Here is a 16,796-nt window from a genome sequence, read left to right on the forward strand (position 1 = left end):
CCTGGCCACCATCAGACCAGCCTCCGGGACCAGCCTGGCCACCATCACATCCTCAGAACCCTGGGGTCACCGGCTCCTTCTGAGACCAGTCCAAGCTCGGAGGCTGGCAGCCACGCCTTCCCTGGGCTTCTCATTCCTGGCCTACATTCCTGCTGCCAGCAAGCACGTTGCTGATGGTCGCTGGATCAGCCTGTACCCGCTGCCAGCCCCCTGCCCTTGGAGTCGAGGTGCCTGCTTTTCTGCCCAGTTCAGTCCAGAATCCCTTCCCTAGGCTCCCAGGATCTCTTCCCTTCCCAGCGGTGTCCTCTTTGTCCACACAGTGTGACTGCTCCAGGGACCTCGTGCCCTGCACTCTACTGAGGACACTGCCCATGGCCCGGAAGTGCTGAAGGCTGGACACGAGACTGGGGGAACTCCCAGGGAGGAGACAGTGATCATGGCAGGCTTCCTGGTGGAGGTGGCCTTGAACTAGCTCTGGAAGAGCAGTTAGATTTAGATGGGCAGACAGGAGGGAAGGGCATTCAATGCAAGGGAACAGGGAGCGCCCAAGTGTGCCGCCGTAAAGTGCCCCATGAGTACAGACCCCAGAGCCCCTCTTTCCCGAGCACCCAGTAGGTACCGGGCCCCGCGGGTCACAGGCAGGAGCAAGACAAGCTGCCTGGTCCCATCAGCCTTAAACCCTCGTAGGAGAGAAAGACACGTGGGCGAGCGCTGCAGTGCTAAACTGCGGCAGACAGGAGGGTTCTGAGAGTCCGGGCGAGAGGGGCCAGTCCAAGCCTAGGAGGACAGAGCCCTGCAGAGGGCGGGGCGAGGGCAGGCGCCCGGCGGGGATGGGGCCCTGATGACTCGTCTCCCGGGCAACGGGCGCCTTGCCGGGGTTCTGACCTGCCTCCAGGAGCTGAGGGCAGAAGAGCAGACAGGCCTCAGGACTTGGGAGCAAGGGGTCACCACGGGGACGCAGAAGAGGGGCCACCGGGAAAGGAGGGCAGGGGCCCAGCAGGCAGTCCCAGGCGGGGCCACAGGGAGGGCTGGAGGGGGACCCCCGGCCGCGCGTGAGGCCGCAGGAGTCCACGCGTGTAGTGAGATCCATGGGAGTGGGCGGGCCTCTCCAAAAACTCAGCTTTACTGTGCGTTAATGAAAAATACAAGGGGCAGGGACTTCCCTGGCGGTCCGGTGGCTAAGAATCCGCTTTTCGATGCAGGGGATGTGGTGGGGAGCCAGATCCCACATGCCACAGCTAAGCCCACGGGCTGCAAACCAGTGAGTTCATAAACCACAGCCAAAGACCCCACGTGACCCGATGAAGACCCTGCGTGCTGCCACTAAGACCCGAGGCGAGCAGAGAAATACATATTTTAGAAATAATAATGGTGATAAGAAACGGGACTAGAAGAGACGTTCCTCAAGCACCCCCGCCCCTGCTCTGGCCCCCTGGAATCAGCCAACAGCAGGCGGGCAGGATTCCTGTAGATTCCAGCCACACTAAGGGACACCCTCAGGAGCTTCCTAATAGAAATCTTCTCGGACCTCTGCCTGACAAGCAAAGGTGAGTCATCGCCCGTGCAGCCCTCATCTCACTGGAGGCCAGTTTATGAGACGGCCTAGCATGCAGAGGGGCCCAGAGAGGCTGAGGGACTGTCTGGCACCGCACAGCAAATCAGCACCCATGCCTGGGCTGAGCCTGCTTCCTGAGCCCACGTCTCACACGCTTCCTCCCTCTGCCAGCTGTGTCCGGTTAGGGACCCCAGGGCTTGGGGTCTGGATCAGTTACAGCACAGCCTAAGCCACCCCGATAAACGAGCTCCCACAACACTCTGGGCCAAACAAGACAGAGCTTTCTCTCCCATAGTGGTTCAGAGGGGAGTGGACGACAGAGCAGCTTTGCTCCATGTGGCCACCCAGGGGCCCAGGTTCCTTCCGCTGTGCTGCTCTGTCGTCCCCGAGGGCAGAAGCTAATCACCAGCATCGCGTCGGCCCTCCGGCCCCCGGGAAGGAGGAGACGGGGAAGGGAGGCTCAGGCACTCTGGCTCACACGTCCTCTAAGCCCATCCCACCGGCCATACCTAGCTGCAAGGGATGCTGGAAGATGCCATCTGTAGCTGGGCAACCACGGGACCAGCTAATGCTAACAGTATTAAAAGGAAAAAGGCGGCCAGCTGGACCGGGGCCAGCCACACCCCCCAGGCCACTGACAGAGGTCCGCCTGCTCCTGCAGAGGGGCCGAGCGGGCACGCACAGGCACCCCTGCAGTGCACACCGTGGCCAGAGGAGCGCACACTGCCGGAGGACCCACAGCCTGCTCCTACAAAAGGCCACGTCGCCAAGTCAGCCAACCTACAAGACAGCAAGAGCGAATCAGGCGAATGAGGCGCCAGAGGAGCATGCTCTCAACGAAAGAACAGGATGAAACCCCAGCTCGGGCTCCCCGACGGTCTAGTGGGTGAGAGTCTGACTTCCAGTGCAGGGTCGGAACCTGGCTGGGCAACTGAGCCCGTGAGGCACAGCTGGAGGAGCCCATGCCTGCTGCCAGAGACCCAGCTCAGTCAGAACAAAAGCAGACGGAAACAAAGCGAGCCGCTCCCCATTTCCCCACCGAGAGAGGGTGCAGCCCCCGGGGAGCAAAGTGAAGCGGAAACAGGCAGCCTACCCGAGAGAGTGCGAGGTGATGGTCGCAAAGAGGCGCAAAGAACTCAGGAGGAGAAGGGGCAACAGAGCGAGAGGCAGGCGTTTCTAAGGAGAGCTAGGAAACCCCCAAACACAGGGGAACAATGTAGCGAGTGCGCATTTTTAAAAGCCACTAGAAGGGTCAGCAGCGGGCTAGCTGATGCAGAGAGGTGGGGCAGTGAGCTGGCAGACAGAAGTGGGAACCGCTGAAGCCGGAAAGAAAAGAGAAGCGAGGACAGTCGCAGAGATCTCTGTGATGGCACCAAGTGTACTCACGTTAGCATTGCAGGGGTCCTAGCAGAAAAGAAAGACAGGGGGCAGAGAATTTATCTGAAGACATTGTAGCTGAAAACTCCCCTAACCTGGGAAAGCAAGCAGACACTCACGTGCTGGAAGCACAGAGAATCCAACGGGAGCAGCTCCCAGAAGGACCAAGACACGCGTAAGTAGAAAGGCAAACACTGAAGATGGAGAGCGAGCCCTAAAAACAGCAAGGGAGGGACGTCCCTGGTGGCCCAGCGGTTCACACTGCAGGGGGCGTGGGTTTGACCCCTGGTTGGAGAACTAGGACCCCTCGCGCCACATGATGAGACAAAACACACACACACGCACGCACACGCATGCACACGCACGCACACGCACACACAGCAACAAGCTACATACAAAGGCTGGCTCCTCAGCAGAAACTACAGGCCAGAAGGGAGGGGCTCAATATATTTACAGTGATGAAAGGGAAAAACCTACACCCACCCGAGAATACTTTTCCTGGCAAGACTCTCATTCAGATATGATGGAGAGATTGAAAGTTTTACAGCACCACCAAACCAGCTTTATAAGAGATGTTCAAGAGACTTCTCTAAGCAAAAAAAAAAAAAAAAAGAGGCTACAACCAGAAACAGGAAAATTATGAAAGGAAAACACTCATTGGTAAAGCAAATACCCGCTCACGGGAGCAAGCTAACCACGCGCACAGCTAGCAGGCAGATTAAAAGGCAAAGGAGCAAAATCGATGCCTCAAGGGGCACAAAGATGTCAGACGCACTGTCCAAAGCGCCACAGGCGTGAGGAGGGGAGGGGAGAGGAAATGCAGGGATGCTAAGATGTGTTTGAAATTAAGAGATCAGCAACACGGCTTCCTAGGTGGCTCAGGGGTAAAGAATCCGCCTGCCAACACAGGAGACCTGGGTTCGATCCCTGGCCCGGGAAAATTCCCCACACAGCAGAACAAGTAAGCCAGTGCCCCAGAGTCTGAGAGTCGCAACCACTAAACCCACGCGCCTGCCAGCCTGTGCTCCACGAGAGAAGTCGCTGCAGCAAGAAGCCGGCTGCCCGGGACCAGGGCGTCTGTGCCAGTCCGCGGCTGGTGGCAGGGGAACCCATCAGCTCGAGCAGCCCAACGACTAGAGAGCTGCCCCATCCTCCACAGAAAAAGCCCCCACGGGCCGAAGCAACAAAGACCCAGCAGGGCCAGAAGCAGATAATTTTTTTAAAAAGACCAGCAACTTCATGACACATGTATGCTGCATATAAACCTCAAGGTGGGGAGCTTCCCTGGGGGTCCAGAGGCTAAGACTCCAGGCTCCTGATGCAGGGGGCCTGGGTTTGACCCCTGCTCGGGGAACTGGATCCCACACGCCCCAACTAAGACCTGGCACAGGCAGATAAATATTCTTTTTAAAAAAAAAAAGAGGAAGAAGCAGGAAAGTGCAGAATTTCAAGGAAAGCCTCACCAAAAGCAGAGCCTCCCTGATATCTGGGCTTGACATTCAAGCCACGATCCCGACCCAGAAGTTTCTCCTCCCTTGAGGCTCCTGGGGGCTCTGTTAACCAATTAATCCCTTCCCTGATGCTTCTCAATAAGGCTGTAGAGTTTCCGGGCAGAGGCCTTGCAGCTATTTGAATCTGAAAATTTCCTGGTAAAATGCACACAGTCTTCCGTACTCTCCCTTTGAAATACAAAGCCAGTTCCCTTTGCTCCGAGTGTGAGCTACACTAAGCCACTCGGGTCTAACAGAGAACGGAGGCGTTGATGGTGTGACCCCGGACACGAGGGCTGGGCCGCCGCCTTCCTCCCCAAGCCAGGAGGACATCCAGGTGCCCTACGATAAAGGCCACGTGACAGCGTGCTCCCGTCAACAGCCAGCAAGAAACCAAGGCCTCCGGCCGTCAGCCCAGCTCACACCTCAGAAGCAGGACCCGCAGCCCGGGTCAGGTCTTCAGGCCGGGATCTGACTGCAGTATCTGGAATCAGACCCGCCCAGCAAAGCCACTCCCAAGGTCCTGATCCCCGGGGAACTGAGAGGATAAGTGAACACACGTTACTGCTTAAGCTGTGAGCTTGGGGAACGCTGTTTCGTGCAACAGCTAACGGAAACACTTCTAGTGAACAGCCATGCTGCCCCACTCACAGGGTGATTCGGGAGTGTTCCGGAGGGTGTTTAGGCGTGTGAGTAACCGTCCGAGGCCTGACAATGATAGCCAGCAGGCTGGAAGGAGGACAAGGCCCCCCGGGGCACTCGGCAGACTGCAGGCTCCCTCCAGGGCACCGACATGCTTGGGGAAGAAGCAGGCCTGACGGAGCCGCCTGCCAGCAGCCACGGCTGACACAGGACACCGGCCGAGGGCAGCCTGGGGGCCTGGGGCCGGAGGGGCAGCAGCCGGGGCTCAGGGGGCTGACCGTGTGCAGCCAGGGCCCCGAGTGCCGCCGGGGCCACAGTCCACCAGGACCGCACCGAGAGGACAGGAAAGGCACCTCCGCTGAGAGCTTCAGGGCAGCGGCCAGAGAGCAGCAGCCCCCAAGCGCAGGGTGGCCCGGAGCGGGCCCTGGGCAGCTGCCCTGGCGGCCGGCCCTGAAGCGGGCCCTGGGTGGGCAGAGGCGGGAAGGGGCTGGACAGCCCAGTTCAGTCGCTAAGTGTGTCTGACTCTCTGTGACCCCATGGACCGCAGCACACCAGACCTCCCTGTCCATCACCAACTCCCGAAGCTTACTCAAACTCATGTCCATTGAGTCGGTGACGCCATCCAGCCATCTCATCCTCTGTTGTCCCCTTCTCCTCCTGCCCTCAATCTCTCCCAGCTTCAGGGTCTTTTCTAATGAGTCAGGTCTTCCCATCAGGTGGCCAAAGTATTGGCGTTTCAGCTTCAACATCAGTCCTTCCAGTGAACACCCAGGACGGATCTCCTTTAGGATGGACTGGTTGGATGTCCTTGCAGTCCGAGGGACTCTCAAGAATCTTCTCCAACACCACAGTTCAAAAGCATCCATTCTTCGGCGCGCAGCTTTCTTTATAGTCCAACTCTCACACCCATACGTGATTACTGGAAAAACCATAGCTTTGACTTCAGGAAAAAACAGGAGGAAGGGATATTTATAAACAGCCTCCACGCCCATCACGCCCCTTTTGCCTTTTTCTATCAAAGCTTCTTTGGGTTTCTTCAAATGGTCTGCGACTCCTTAGGAAAAAGGTTTTCTAGGAAATTCTGACTAACTGCCCGCTCTCATCTCCTGGCAACAAAAGCTAGTGTGTTGACCCGAAAATGCCCCCACCCACGCACCCACCGCGACCAAGGAAACAGCGCGCATTTCACACTCTGAGCAGCAGATGGCGATGCTGAAGTGCGGAGCCAAGGCGAGTCCAAAGCCTCCAAGCAGGTGGGGCTGGGGGGGGCGCTGCCTCGCCCCAGCCCCTCCTCGGGGATGCGCGGGGTCTCCCCACCACCTGTACTCAAAGCGGCGCTACCGTTTCCTTGAAATCAGCTCCCTTTTAAAGTCTACGTCAAGGACTTTGAAAAGGAAATGCCTATTCTAAGTTAGCGGAGGCGGTAGCCCTACCTGCCCTGCAGAGACGGGTTCCGACCAGGTGTGTCTGCTGAGCCGGAGGGGAGCGCCCTTGGTCCACGCCGGCCACGCTCCAGCCCCACGCTTCATTCTCCCCCATTTTACAGACGAGCAAACTGAGGCAGAGTGGGGCTGAGACTACCCCCGCCCGGGGCCGCAGAGCCGGCACGAAGCACGCCGGACGCCGAAGCCCAACGTGGTCCCGCGACACACCCGCGTCGGTAGAGATGCATGAGCCCCGCCGCACAGCCAGTGCAATGCTTAGACGCCGTGAGGGAGCAAGTCTGGGACCCGCTCCGGGAAGGCGAAGGGCGCAGGGATTGACCTGCTGAAGCCGGAGACGCGGAGGAGAACTGGAACTGGAGACAAGACTTCGCTCCAGGCTTCCTCAGGCCTAGTTAGCATCTTCGGACGATGGGGTTTGGGGGCCTCTGATTGATGCTGGGAGGGATCGGGGGCAGGAGGAGAAGGGGACGACAGAGGATGAGATGGCCGGATGGCATCACCGACTGGATGGACAGGAGTTTGAGTGAACTCCGGGAGATGGTGATGGACAGGGAGGCCTGGGGTGCTGCAGTCCAGGGGGTTGCAGAGAGTGGGACACAACTGAGCGACTGAACTGAACCGAACTGATGTCAAAGGCCATTGAGCGGACCTTCGGGCAAGCCCTGTTGGAGGGCCTAAGGTCCCAACCAGCCTCAGCTGACTCCAGTTCAGTTCAGTCGCTCAGTCGTGTCCGACTCTGCGAGTTCACCCAAACTCGTGTCCGTGGAGTCCCTGACTCCAAGTTCCTGCCAAACAATGCGGGGGACCCCTGTTAAGGTTTCTGGCGGCCTGGAGGATGCGCCAGGGTTCCGGCGAATCCGTGGGCACAGCTTACAGGTGCGATGGGTTTAGGTGAAGATTGCCCGGGGACTCTAGGAGGGCTTCTGGGGCGGTGTGCACAGGCTAGAAGTGACGGCTGAGAAGCTGGGGGTCACAGCGTCTTAATCTCTGGAGATGAGAAGGAAACTGCTCCAGGGGATAATGCAGGGTCCTGGGCCGCAAGTTAAAAGGCTTCTTAAGTACCCTGCGTTACGAAGCAGTGAAAACACAAAGGCTCTCCCACCAGGTTGGAAACCGCCTAACAGACCTGCTCAAGTTTCAGCCGCGCCTGCTCTGCGAACAGTGCCCAGGACACTTACCCGGGGGCGAGGGGGCAGAGGCACGGCAGATAGCGGTGCCTCAGTCTGCTGGCAGTGGGAGCCATTCCAGGAGGGCTTCCTGGAAGAGGCCCTGCCCTGGGTGGACCTGGGACGGAGGGCACAGGAGGAGAGGTGTGCAGCGGGCAGAGGGGCTGAGGCTGACCTGCCGGTGGCCATGAGCTGGTGACGGTGTGCTGCAGAGCGGGACGCTGTTGAGGACCTGGTTTTAACCTGAAGACTTGAGGTTGTCGCCAGAGGCAGAAACGGGCGCCCGGGAGACGGCGGTCCCGAGAGAAGCGGACTGACCGGAGCGGGAGGAGAGGTGGTCTGCAAACCTTACGGACGCTTTCAGCACCTGTGACGTGCAGGCGCAGCTGTGTCTTAACAGCATTTAAGCACCGAGTCCCTGCCCTTCAGAAGCTCCTGTCTGCCTGGAAGGAGACATTTCATCAGCTCAGCTCAGTTCAGTCACTCAGTCGTGTCCAGCTCTTTGCGACCCCATGGACTGCAGCACGCCAGGCCTCCCTGTGTATCACCAGCTCCCGGAGTTCACCCAAATTCACATCCATTGAGTTGGTGATGCCATGATGTTGGGAGCCAGCGTGAGGAACTCCGCCCATGGCAAAGGTCATGAGGAAGGAAGCTTGGCATACGCAAAGGTGTGATCAAGCCTCAGGAAACCCCCTGTTCCCGAGCGTCTACCCCCAAAACCAGAATACTTTACCAGGAGCTCTCCCCCATAACCATTTCTCCCAGAGAAGGAGTTAACTTGCAGCTCCAGTTAATAAAAATTCCTGGGCGTGATAAGAGTGTTTCAACTTACGAACTCTGGAGGTTCTCTGGCCTGCCTGATCAGGCTCGTCTGCCCGCATGTGATTGTTTACAGCCTCCCGACTGTGAGAGGCACGGGATGTTTTAAAAGTTTCTAAAAACAGACTCTTTTGAGAAGTTAGAAGATCATTAGTATAGTATTAGTAGGTTGATTAGGAATTATATTGGTGAAGGGTTTTTTCATTTGTCCTGCCAATAATTACTGCTAATTCCCTGCCCTGGGTGTGACAAGGATGTCTCAGGTCAAACCTCTCTGCTGACAGACTAGCTTGTGTGACAGCCTCTCAGCCATAAACAGCACAGAGAGTTTGGAGTATTAGCGTAGGGCTTTTTTCATTGATGAGTCAATGATTGCCATCAGGCCTCCATATCCTTAGGCACCTGGGAATATATTAATCAATGTATTTGGAATATAGAAAAGGAAATATAGTAGTTTTTTGATGTTAGCAATACTAGACTCTTGAGTTAATGAATCTTCTCTTTTGTTATAGATCACTGTACTTTGTTATAAATCACTATAAATCACTATGCTATGTAACTTTATCACTCTCTTAAGACAAAATAGATCTTAAGGGGAACATTGGTGAAGGGTTTACATTTGTTAAGCCAATATTTGCTGCTAAAACTTCATATTCCTGCCCTTATAATGAATATAACTAGCATATAGGAGAAATAAGTATTAACCTTTAAGATTAATCATGTTAAACCTTAGGTTAAGTAAATTCCTTTCTTGATTGTAACTCACTACACCCTCACCCTATAGGAATGCAACTTTATTTGGAGGGTGGCGTCTGATTTAAGAAAAAATCACCCCTGGAAAAATAAGTTTTCTGGTTAACTGACCAGTATCAGAAAGGGCCATAAAATGTCAGCAGACCTCATGGCTAAAAGATGATGAAACTCATAAGACCTTTGTATAATTTTATATGAAGCACCTGATTGTGACAAGGGTCAGGTCTGCTGACCCCCGCGTGACTCTGTATTCATCCGTACGTATAACAAAAAGGTATATAAACAAACCTGAAAAATAAAGAAATCGGATCGGTTTCTGGAAAGACTGATTCCCCCGTGTCGTTTCTTTCTCGCTCCCCGTTTTCCTGGCTGAATTCCCATCTGAAATGTGGGTACTCACCAAGCCTGCTAATTCTGCCTGGGCTTCTTAGATCGGACCGGGGAGGCCTCAGTGCCTCCTCTCCTTTGGGAGAATGGAAAGACGCCTGTGGCCTACGTAGGTGGTGATTGGTATTCCATGTAAACCAGTTATTCAGCCTCTTTCCTCCACTAATTCTCCTGCTACACTATCTGTTTCTAATCTCCCTCCATATCTGTAATTAAATAAGTTTTTTCCAGGACGCCGATTCCGTCCCCACCTTCGAATCACCCTGGATCCACCGGGGCTGGACCCCGGCACCATCCAACCATCTCATCCTCTGTCGTCCCCTTCTCTGCCCGCCTTCAATCTTTCCCAGCATCAGGGTCTTTTCCAGTGAGTCAACTCTTCGCATCAGGTGGCCAAAAGTGGAGTTTCAGCTTCAGCATCAGTCCTTCCAGTGAATATTCAGAACTGATCTCCTTGAGGATGGACTGGTTGGATGCCCTTGCAGTCCAAGGGACTCTCAAGAATCTTCTCCAACACCACAGTTCAAAAGCATCCATTCTTCAGTGCTCAGCTTTCTTTATGGTCCAGCTCTCACATCCATACATGACCACTGGAAAAACCATAGCTTTGACTAGATGGACCTTTGTTGGCAAAATAATGTCTCTGCTTTTTAATATGCTGTCCAGGTTGCAGACAAAACGTGAACATGATTTTAGGTCCTGCAGGGTGGGTCCTGGTGGAAGAGGCAGGACGAGGGACGGCATGTGTGGGCAGTTGTGGGCGTGGGGTGGGCTTTCCAGAAGGGCCGGTTTTAGGGTCTGTCATCTATGGGGAGGGTCGCGAGAAGGGGCCAGGGGGCAGGAGCCATGACCATGAGCCCGTGAAAGGGGCCGGGCTCAGAACTCGGGTTTTCTTCGATGCTGTCACGAAGCCCTGCAAAGGCAGGGGCGACAGCAATTTACGGCACCTTGGGCGCCCGGGAAACCTGGCTCCTGCAGGTCAGCTGTCAGTGAGCCCAGCACAGGCCCAGCCCTGAGGTCGCAGTGGGCTCCCCAGGTCCAGGGGTCGGGCTGTGGGCTGGTGTGGGCCACCCGAGGAATTCCTCCAGGAGCAGGAACCCCTTGTGCAGTAGCAGGCCTGGTGCATGTACACACACGCACTCACACACACTCACACACATGCACGCACGCTGACACACACAGACACAAACACACACACGCACTCACACTCACACACATGCACGCACTCACGCACATGCACCCATGCACATGCACCCATGCTCACACACACACAGACATAAACACACACACATGCACTCACACACACACATGCACTCACACACACACATGCACGCACTCACGCACATGCATGCACGCTCACACACACACAAACACACACACTCACATGAACACACACGCACACACACACACATGCACGCATGCACACATACACTGACACACGTGCGCACACACGTACGCTCAGACACATGCACATGCACGTACTCACGCACATGCAGTCACACTCACACACAGACATAAATGCACTCACACACGCACTCACATGAACACACACATGCATGCACGCACACACACATGCATGCACTCACGCACATGCACACACGCTCACACAGACATAAACACACGCACTCACACACACATGCACACACGCACATGCATGCATGCTCACACACACACAGAGACAAACACACACACATGCACTCACACACACATGCACGCACTCACGCACATGCACGCACGCTCACACAGACATAAACACACACGCACTCACACTCACACACATGCACGCACTCACGCACATGCACGCACGCTCACACACAGACATAAACACTCACACACATGCACTCACGCACATGCACGCATGCTCACACACACAGACATAAACACACATGCACTCACACATGCACACACATGCACGCATGCTCACACACACAGACATAAACACACGCACACACTCACAAGCACTCACAAATGCACACGCTCACACACATGCATGCACGCTCACACACAGACATAAACACACTCACACACGCACTCACACTCACACACATGCATGCACTCGCACATGCACGCACGCTCACACACAGACATAAACACACACACGCACTCACACACACACATGCATGCACTCGCACATGCACGCATGCTCACACACAGACATAAACACACACACGCATGCACATGGACACACGCACAGACACACACATGCACGCCCACACACATGCATGCACTCACGCACATGCACGCATGCTCACACACACAGACATAAACACACACTCACACACACACATGCACGCATGCTCACACACAGACAAACACACACACATGCACTCACACACACATGCACTCACGCACATGCACGCACGCTCACACACAAACACACACACGCACTCATGAACACACACGCAGACACACACATGCACACACACATGCATGCACTCACGCACATGCACGCATGCTCACAGACATAAACACACACACATGCACTCACACACACACACATAAACACACACACATGCACTCACACACATGCACTCACGCACATGCATGCACGCTCACACACACAGAGACATAAAGACACTCACACACATGCACTCACATGAACACACACGCAGACACACACATGCACACACGCACGCTCACATGCATGCACTCACGCACATGCACGCACGCTCACATACAGACATACACACGCACTCACATAAACACACACATGCACGCATACACACACGCACACACTGACATACACGTGCGCACACACCCGCACTCACACACACACATGCACACGCACACACTCACGCACATGCACACATGCTCACACACAGACATAAATGCACTCACATGAACACACGCACAGACATGCACACACATACTTGCATGCACACACGTTCACACATGCACACACTGACATACACGTGTGCACACACGCACGCACTCACATGGGGATTTTACAGGACAAAGCGGGCATGAGCACGTTCACAGACGGAAGGAGCCCGAGAGGGGCCTCTGGGCACGGGCGGGGGACCTGGCAGGGAGCCTGACTGGTCAGGGAGCAGAAGGCCCCTGGCTCCCCCCAGGAAAAGCCTGTGGTCAGCCGGGCCGGCCACCCAGGCAGCTCTGGAAGAGGGAGCCCCCTCAGGAAGCCCAGAGGGGCCCCCGCCCTGAGCCCACAGAGGCCTGTTGTCGGGAGATATGGGTGGCCGGGGGCCCTTCACGTCTGGGATCCCCAAATGAAAGACGCCACACTGCAGTGGAGCCTGAGAATGCTGGTGACCTGCGGGCGGACCCCCGGGGGCATGGGCCCCGTCTGGCCCTGTGTGGGCAAGACTACACTCACAGGCAGGAAAGGAGGGGGAGCCTTGCTGGATACTGGGGTTGAGGACATTTATCATCTTCCTGCTCACACCGGCAGAGTCCGGTTTTTCCACAACGAAAACGATTCATTTCTGTCGTTTTTCAAGCCATCTGTGTTAACATAAGAAGGAAACCTCAGAGGCATGAGAGGAGAGAGGGTGGGCCTGATCGGGGGGGGGGGGGGGTCAGGTCAGGACGCACACCCACCCCACCCCACCCCGAACCGGAGGGACACTCCTCTGGGTCTGGGGGCGGCGGGGTCAAGTGCGCCCGGCCCCACCCTTGACTTCTGCCCGCGGCTTTAGTGCCGCGGCTGCAGGGGGTGAGGCTCCCTGCCTCCCGGCCGGGTGCCTCCTGCTTGAAGTCCAGAAGCCCCTCTGCTGGCAGCCTGGCTGCTCTGTGCCTCAGTGTTCCTTTCGAGCCCCAACTGTCTGAGTTTCAGAGGGTTTAGAACGCCCCCCAGACCGGGGGCCTCAGACCTGCTTCTCAGCTTCGCTCCTTGGCTGACGCGGACCACAACCATGGGCACGGCCAGCAGTGCCCCTCCCAGGAGGCCCCCTCTGGGCGTCTCTCCTGCATCCCTCTGGTTGCCAGAACCCCTTCCACCCGTTCCCAAGCATCGCTGTACCCCAAGGGGTTACAGCTTCCCCACCGCCACGGGTACATGTTTTCCCATCTCTGCAGATCCTGTACTGACTAACTTGGTATTTCATGCTACTGACATTTTTATAACACAATACAGTGAAGTCACTCAGTCATGTTTGACTCTTTGTGACCCCATGGACTGTAGCTCACCAGGATCCTGTGTCCATGGAATTCTCCCAGCAAGAACACTAGAGTGGATTGCCATGACCTTCTCCAACATAATAAAAGGCATATATTATTATTATATTATATATAATATATTATATATAATTATTATTATTATAAGATCCACATAATATAATTGTATTTCAGCTTGATTTTAATTCAAACTTTACAATGTTAAAAATAAAATTGAATTAAAGATACGTGTTTCTTTTAAACAGGACTTTTGTTATATCACTAACATAGATGGGAAGCTGCAGTCACTCCCCTGAGTCGAATGTCCTATAGAAATAGACACACTGCACGTACAACTGAGGGCTTTACTTCGAGCTCGAGACTGACGCAGCTCTTTGGTAAAAAGGAGGATCAGAAAGCATTAAGGTGGCTCAGTGGTAAAGAACCTGCCGCCAATGTAGGAGATGGACAGAGGAGCCTGGCGGGCTATAGTCCATGGGGCTGCAAAGAGTCAGACACGACCGAATGACTAAGCATGCTTGCAAAATGTTGAAAGATGTGAAAATGCAAGGCACCCTCCCCCAGGAAGCCTCCCCAGCCTTCTCGGTTCTCCCACGCTCCGGACTGAGGCTCGCGGAGGACCTGCGGTCCAGTGGGATACACTAGTGTGCTTGCTGTGCTCAGCCGCTCAGTCGTGTCCGACTCTTTGTGACCCCGTGGACTGTAGCCCACCAGGCTCCTCTGCCCATGGGGATTCTCCAGGCAAGAACACTGGAGTGGGCTGCCATGCCCTCCTCCAGGGGATCTTCCCGACCCAGGAATGGAACCGGGGTCTCCCGACTGCAGGGGGATTCTTCACCAGCTGAGCCCCCAGGGAAGCCCGGGATGCGCTGCACCCTCTGATAAACCGACTGACCCGTGGTTCTGTGCCCAAGTTCCTGGAACCCCGAGGGCCGCCGCCTCTGCAGAGAGGCCCTCCGGGGGCTGCACACAGGGATAAGCCAGGCTATTTTAACCATTTCCTTCCTCCCACTGAGGCAGGGGTCACCGTCGGCTGCTTCACACAGCACGGCCAGCCACTGTGGCTTCAGCCAGGACAGTTCAGGCCACAGAAGGGTTGCCCTGAGGGCAGGCCAGTCAGGTAAGTGGCCCTCATCATCCAGCACCACCTCCCACTGTGCGGGCCCCTCCTGGGGGTTGGGGGCCTCTGGGTCCAGGCTTGGCAGAGAGAGGTGGCCTGTGGCAAGTCCAGCCTCTGCCCCTCCAGGCAGGGGCGGAGTGGGGGGCGGGGGCAGAGGCACGGGCAGGCATTCCCTCTGAGATACCAGGTGCTTGGTTGAGTCAAAAGTCATTGGTCTATCAAACAGACATTCCTTGGAAGCCTGCCATGGGCCAGCCCTGGTGGGAGCCCACCTTTGGAAGGGGAGGTAGCCTCCACCAAGTGCTGGAGGGGCAGTGAGCTGGGCAGAGGACTGGGGTTTCTAAGAACCCAGTGCAAACCTGGTGTCTGACAGCTCTGGGCAGCCCTGGAGAAGGCAGTCTCTCTCTCTGGGCCTCTTTCCCAACTCCAAGCCTGAGCCTTGATCTAGGGCTTTCCAGATGGAGCCCGGTCTGGGTCCCCTTCTCCACCCCACCCTGCAACCAAGCAAACTCAGCCAGCTGCTCTGCATACCAGGGACCCCGAGAAAGTTCACTCTGCTGTGAACCAGGAAGAGGGGTTTGAATTCACAGGCCAAGCGGTGGTCAGTGGTGTGCCCGCCATCTGCCAGACCCAGGCTTAGGTGTGCAGGGTGCTGGGGAGAGGCCCTGACCTGGCCTGCTGTCATTCAGCTGGCGCCTGCTGCCCCTGGCCCCTAAGCAGGGGCTGGTGTCTCTGGCAGGGGGCAGGCGGGCCCACCCCTCCCAGGAAGCGGCTGAGTCCACTCCTTGACCCCCTCACCGTAGCCACCTTCAGGGTCCAGCCACCTGAGCATCCGGGGAGGGCCAGCCGGGCTGGGTCCAGGGAGCTTCACGCCCACGTGCCCACCACCCATTTCACGGAGGAGAAAGCCGAGGCCCGAGAGGAGGTGAGCCGTCCCCTGTCCAGTCGGGCCCCACTGGCCCTCGGGCCGGGGCGGGGGCAGGCCGCCGGGCCCTCACTGCCACTGTCCCCGCAGCCCTCCCGCCCGATGCCCGCGTGGGTGGCGCTGCTGTTGGTCTGGGCGGCCGCCGAGGCCTCCGAGGGCTGCCCGGCCGCGTGCGCCTGCCGCGCGCTGGACACCATGGGGCTGCAGGTGGACTGCCGCGGCCGCGGGCTCGAGGCGCTCCCCGCCCTGCCGGCCCCCACGCGCCAGCTCCTGCTGACCAACAACAGCCTGCGGAGCGTGCCCCCCGGCGCCTTCGACCACCTGCCGCAGCTGCAGGCCCTGGACCTGGAGCACAACCCGTGGCGCTGCGACTGCGACCTCGTCTACCTGCGCCTCTGGCTGGAGGACCGCGCGCCCGAGCAGCTGCGGCGCCTGCGCTGCGCCGGCCCCGCCCACGCCGCGGGCCGCGCGCCCGCCCAGCTCAGCGGCTGGGAGCTGGGCGGCTGCGGCTGGAGCCTGCGCGAGTCCTGGGGCTGCCCGGGGCCCTGGTGGGACGCGGCGCTGGTGGTCGTGGCCGCGCTGGGCCTGGCTCTCCTGGGGAGCCTGCTGTGCACCGTCCCGGTGCCCCGGGCCAGTCGCCAGTAGCTCAGAAGAAACCCGCCGCCCAGCCAGCCCTTATGCAGGCTCGGAGGTGCTTCCCTCTTAGCGTCCCGGAAACCCGCATCCCTGTGTTTAGACACTGATCCGGGCTTCCCTATTCCCCGAGTTCCTAGTAAAATGGCTGGGTCCACCTCCACCTCCCGCCCTCCAACTACCCCCAACCCCATCTCTGGACAACCCAGGGCCCTTTCCCCGGTCCCGGCCCGGTTCTCATGCCCTCCTGGCCGCTGGCACCCACGCCCCACACTGGCCACGTGACTGCCCACAGCCTGGGATGGATGCTTGAAGCACGTGTCCGCAGTCTGAGGAAACCAGGGCTC

At 57.1% G+C, this 16,796-nt stretch overlaps 1 protein-coding gene across 1 annotated transcript; it reads left to right on the forward strand.

Moving 5' to 3' along the window:
- The first annotated feature begins 15,918 nt into the window (after positions 1 to 15,918).
- Positions 15,919 to 16,461, forward strand: GP9 (glycoprotein IX platelet). Its single transcript, XM_068983139.1, has one exon. The coding sequence runs from the start codon at positions 15,919 to 15,921 to the stop codon at positions 16,459 to 16,461; it is 543 nt and encodes a 180-aa protein (XP_068839240.1).
- Positions 16,462 to 16,796: the final 335 nt, after the last annotated feature.

This window comes from Capricornis sumatraensis, chromosome 10 (genome assembly GCF_032405125.1).
Source record: "Capricornis sumatraensis isolate serow.1 chromosome 10, serow.2, whole genome shotgun sequence".
NCBI classification, from domain to species: domain Eukaryota; kingdom Metazoa; phylum Chordata; class Mammalia; order Artiodactyla; family Bovidae; genus Capricornis; species Capricornis sumatraensis.

Bases quoted from the DNA above. Each gene is read 5' to 3' on its own strand.
- GP9 (XM_068983139.1), top strand. From the start codon at position 15,919: ATGCCCGCGTGGGTGGCGCTGCTGTTGGTCTGGGCGGCCGCCGAGGCC.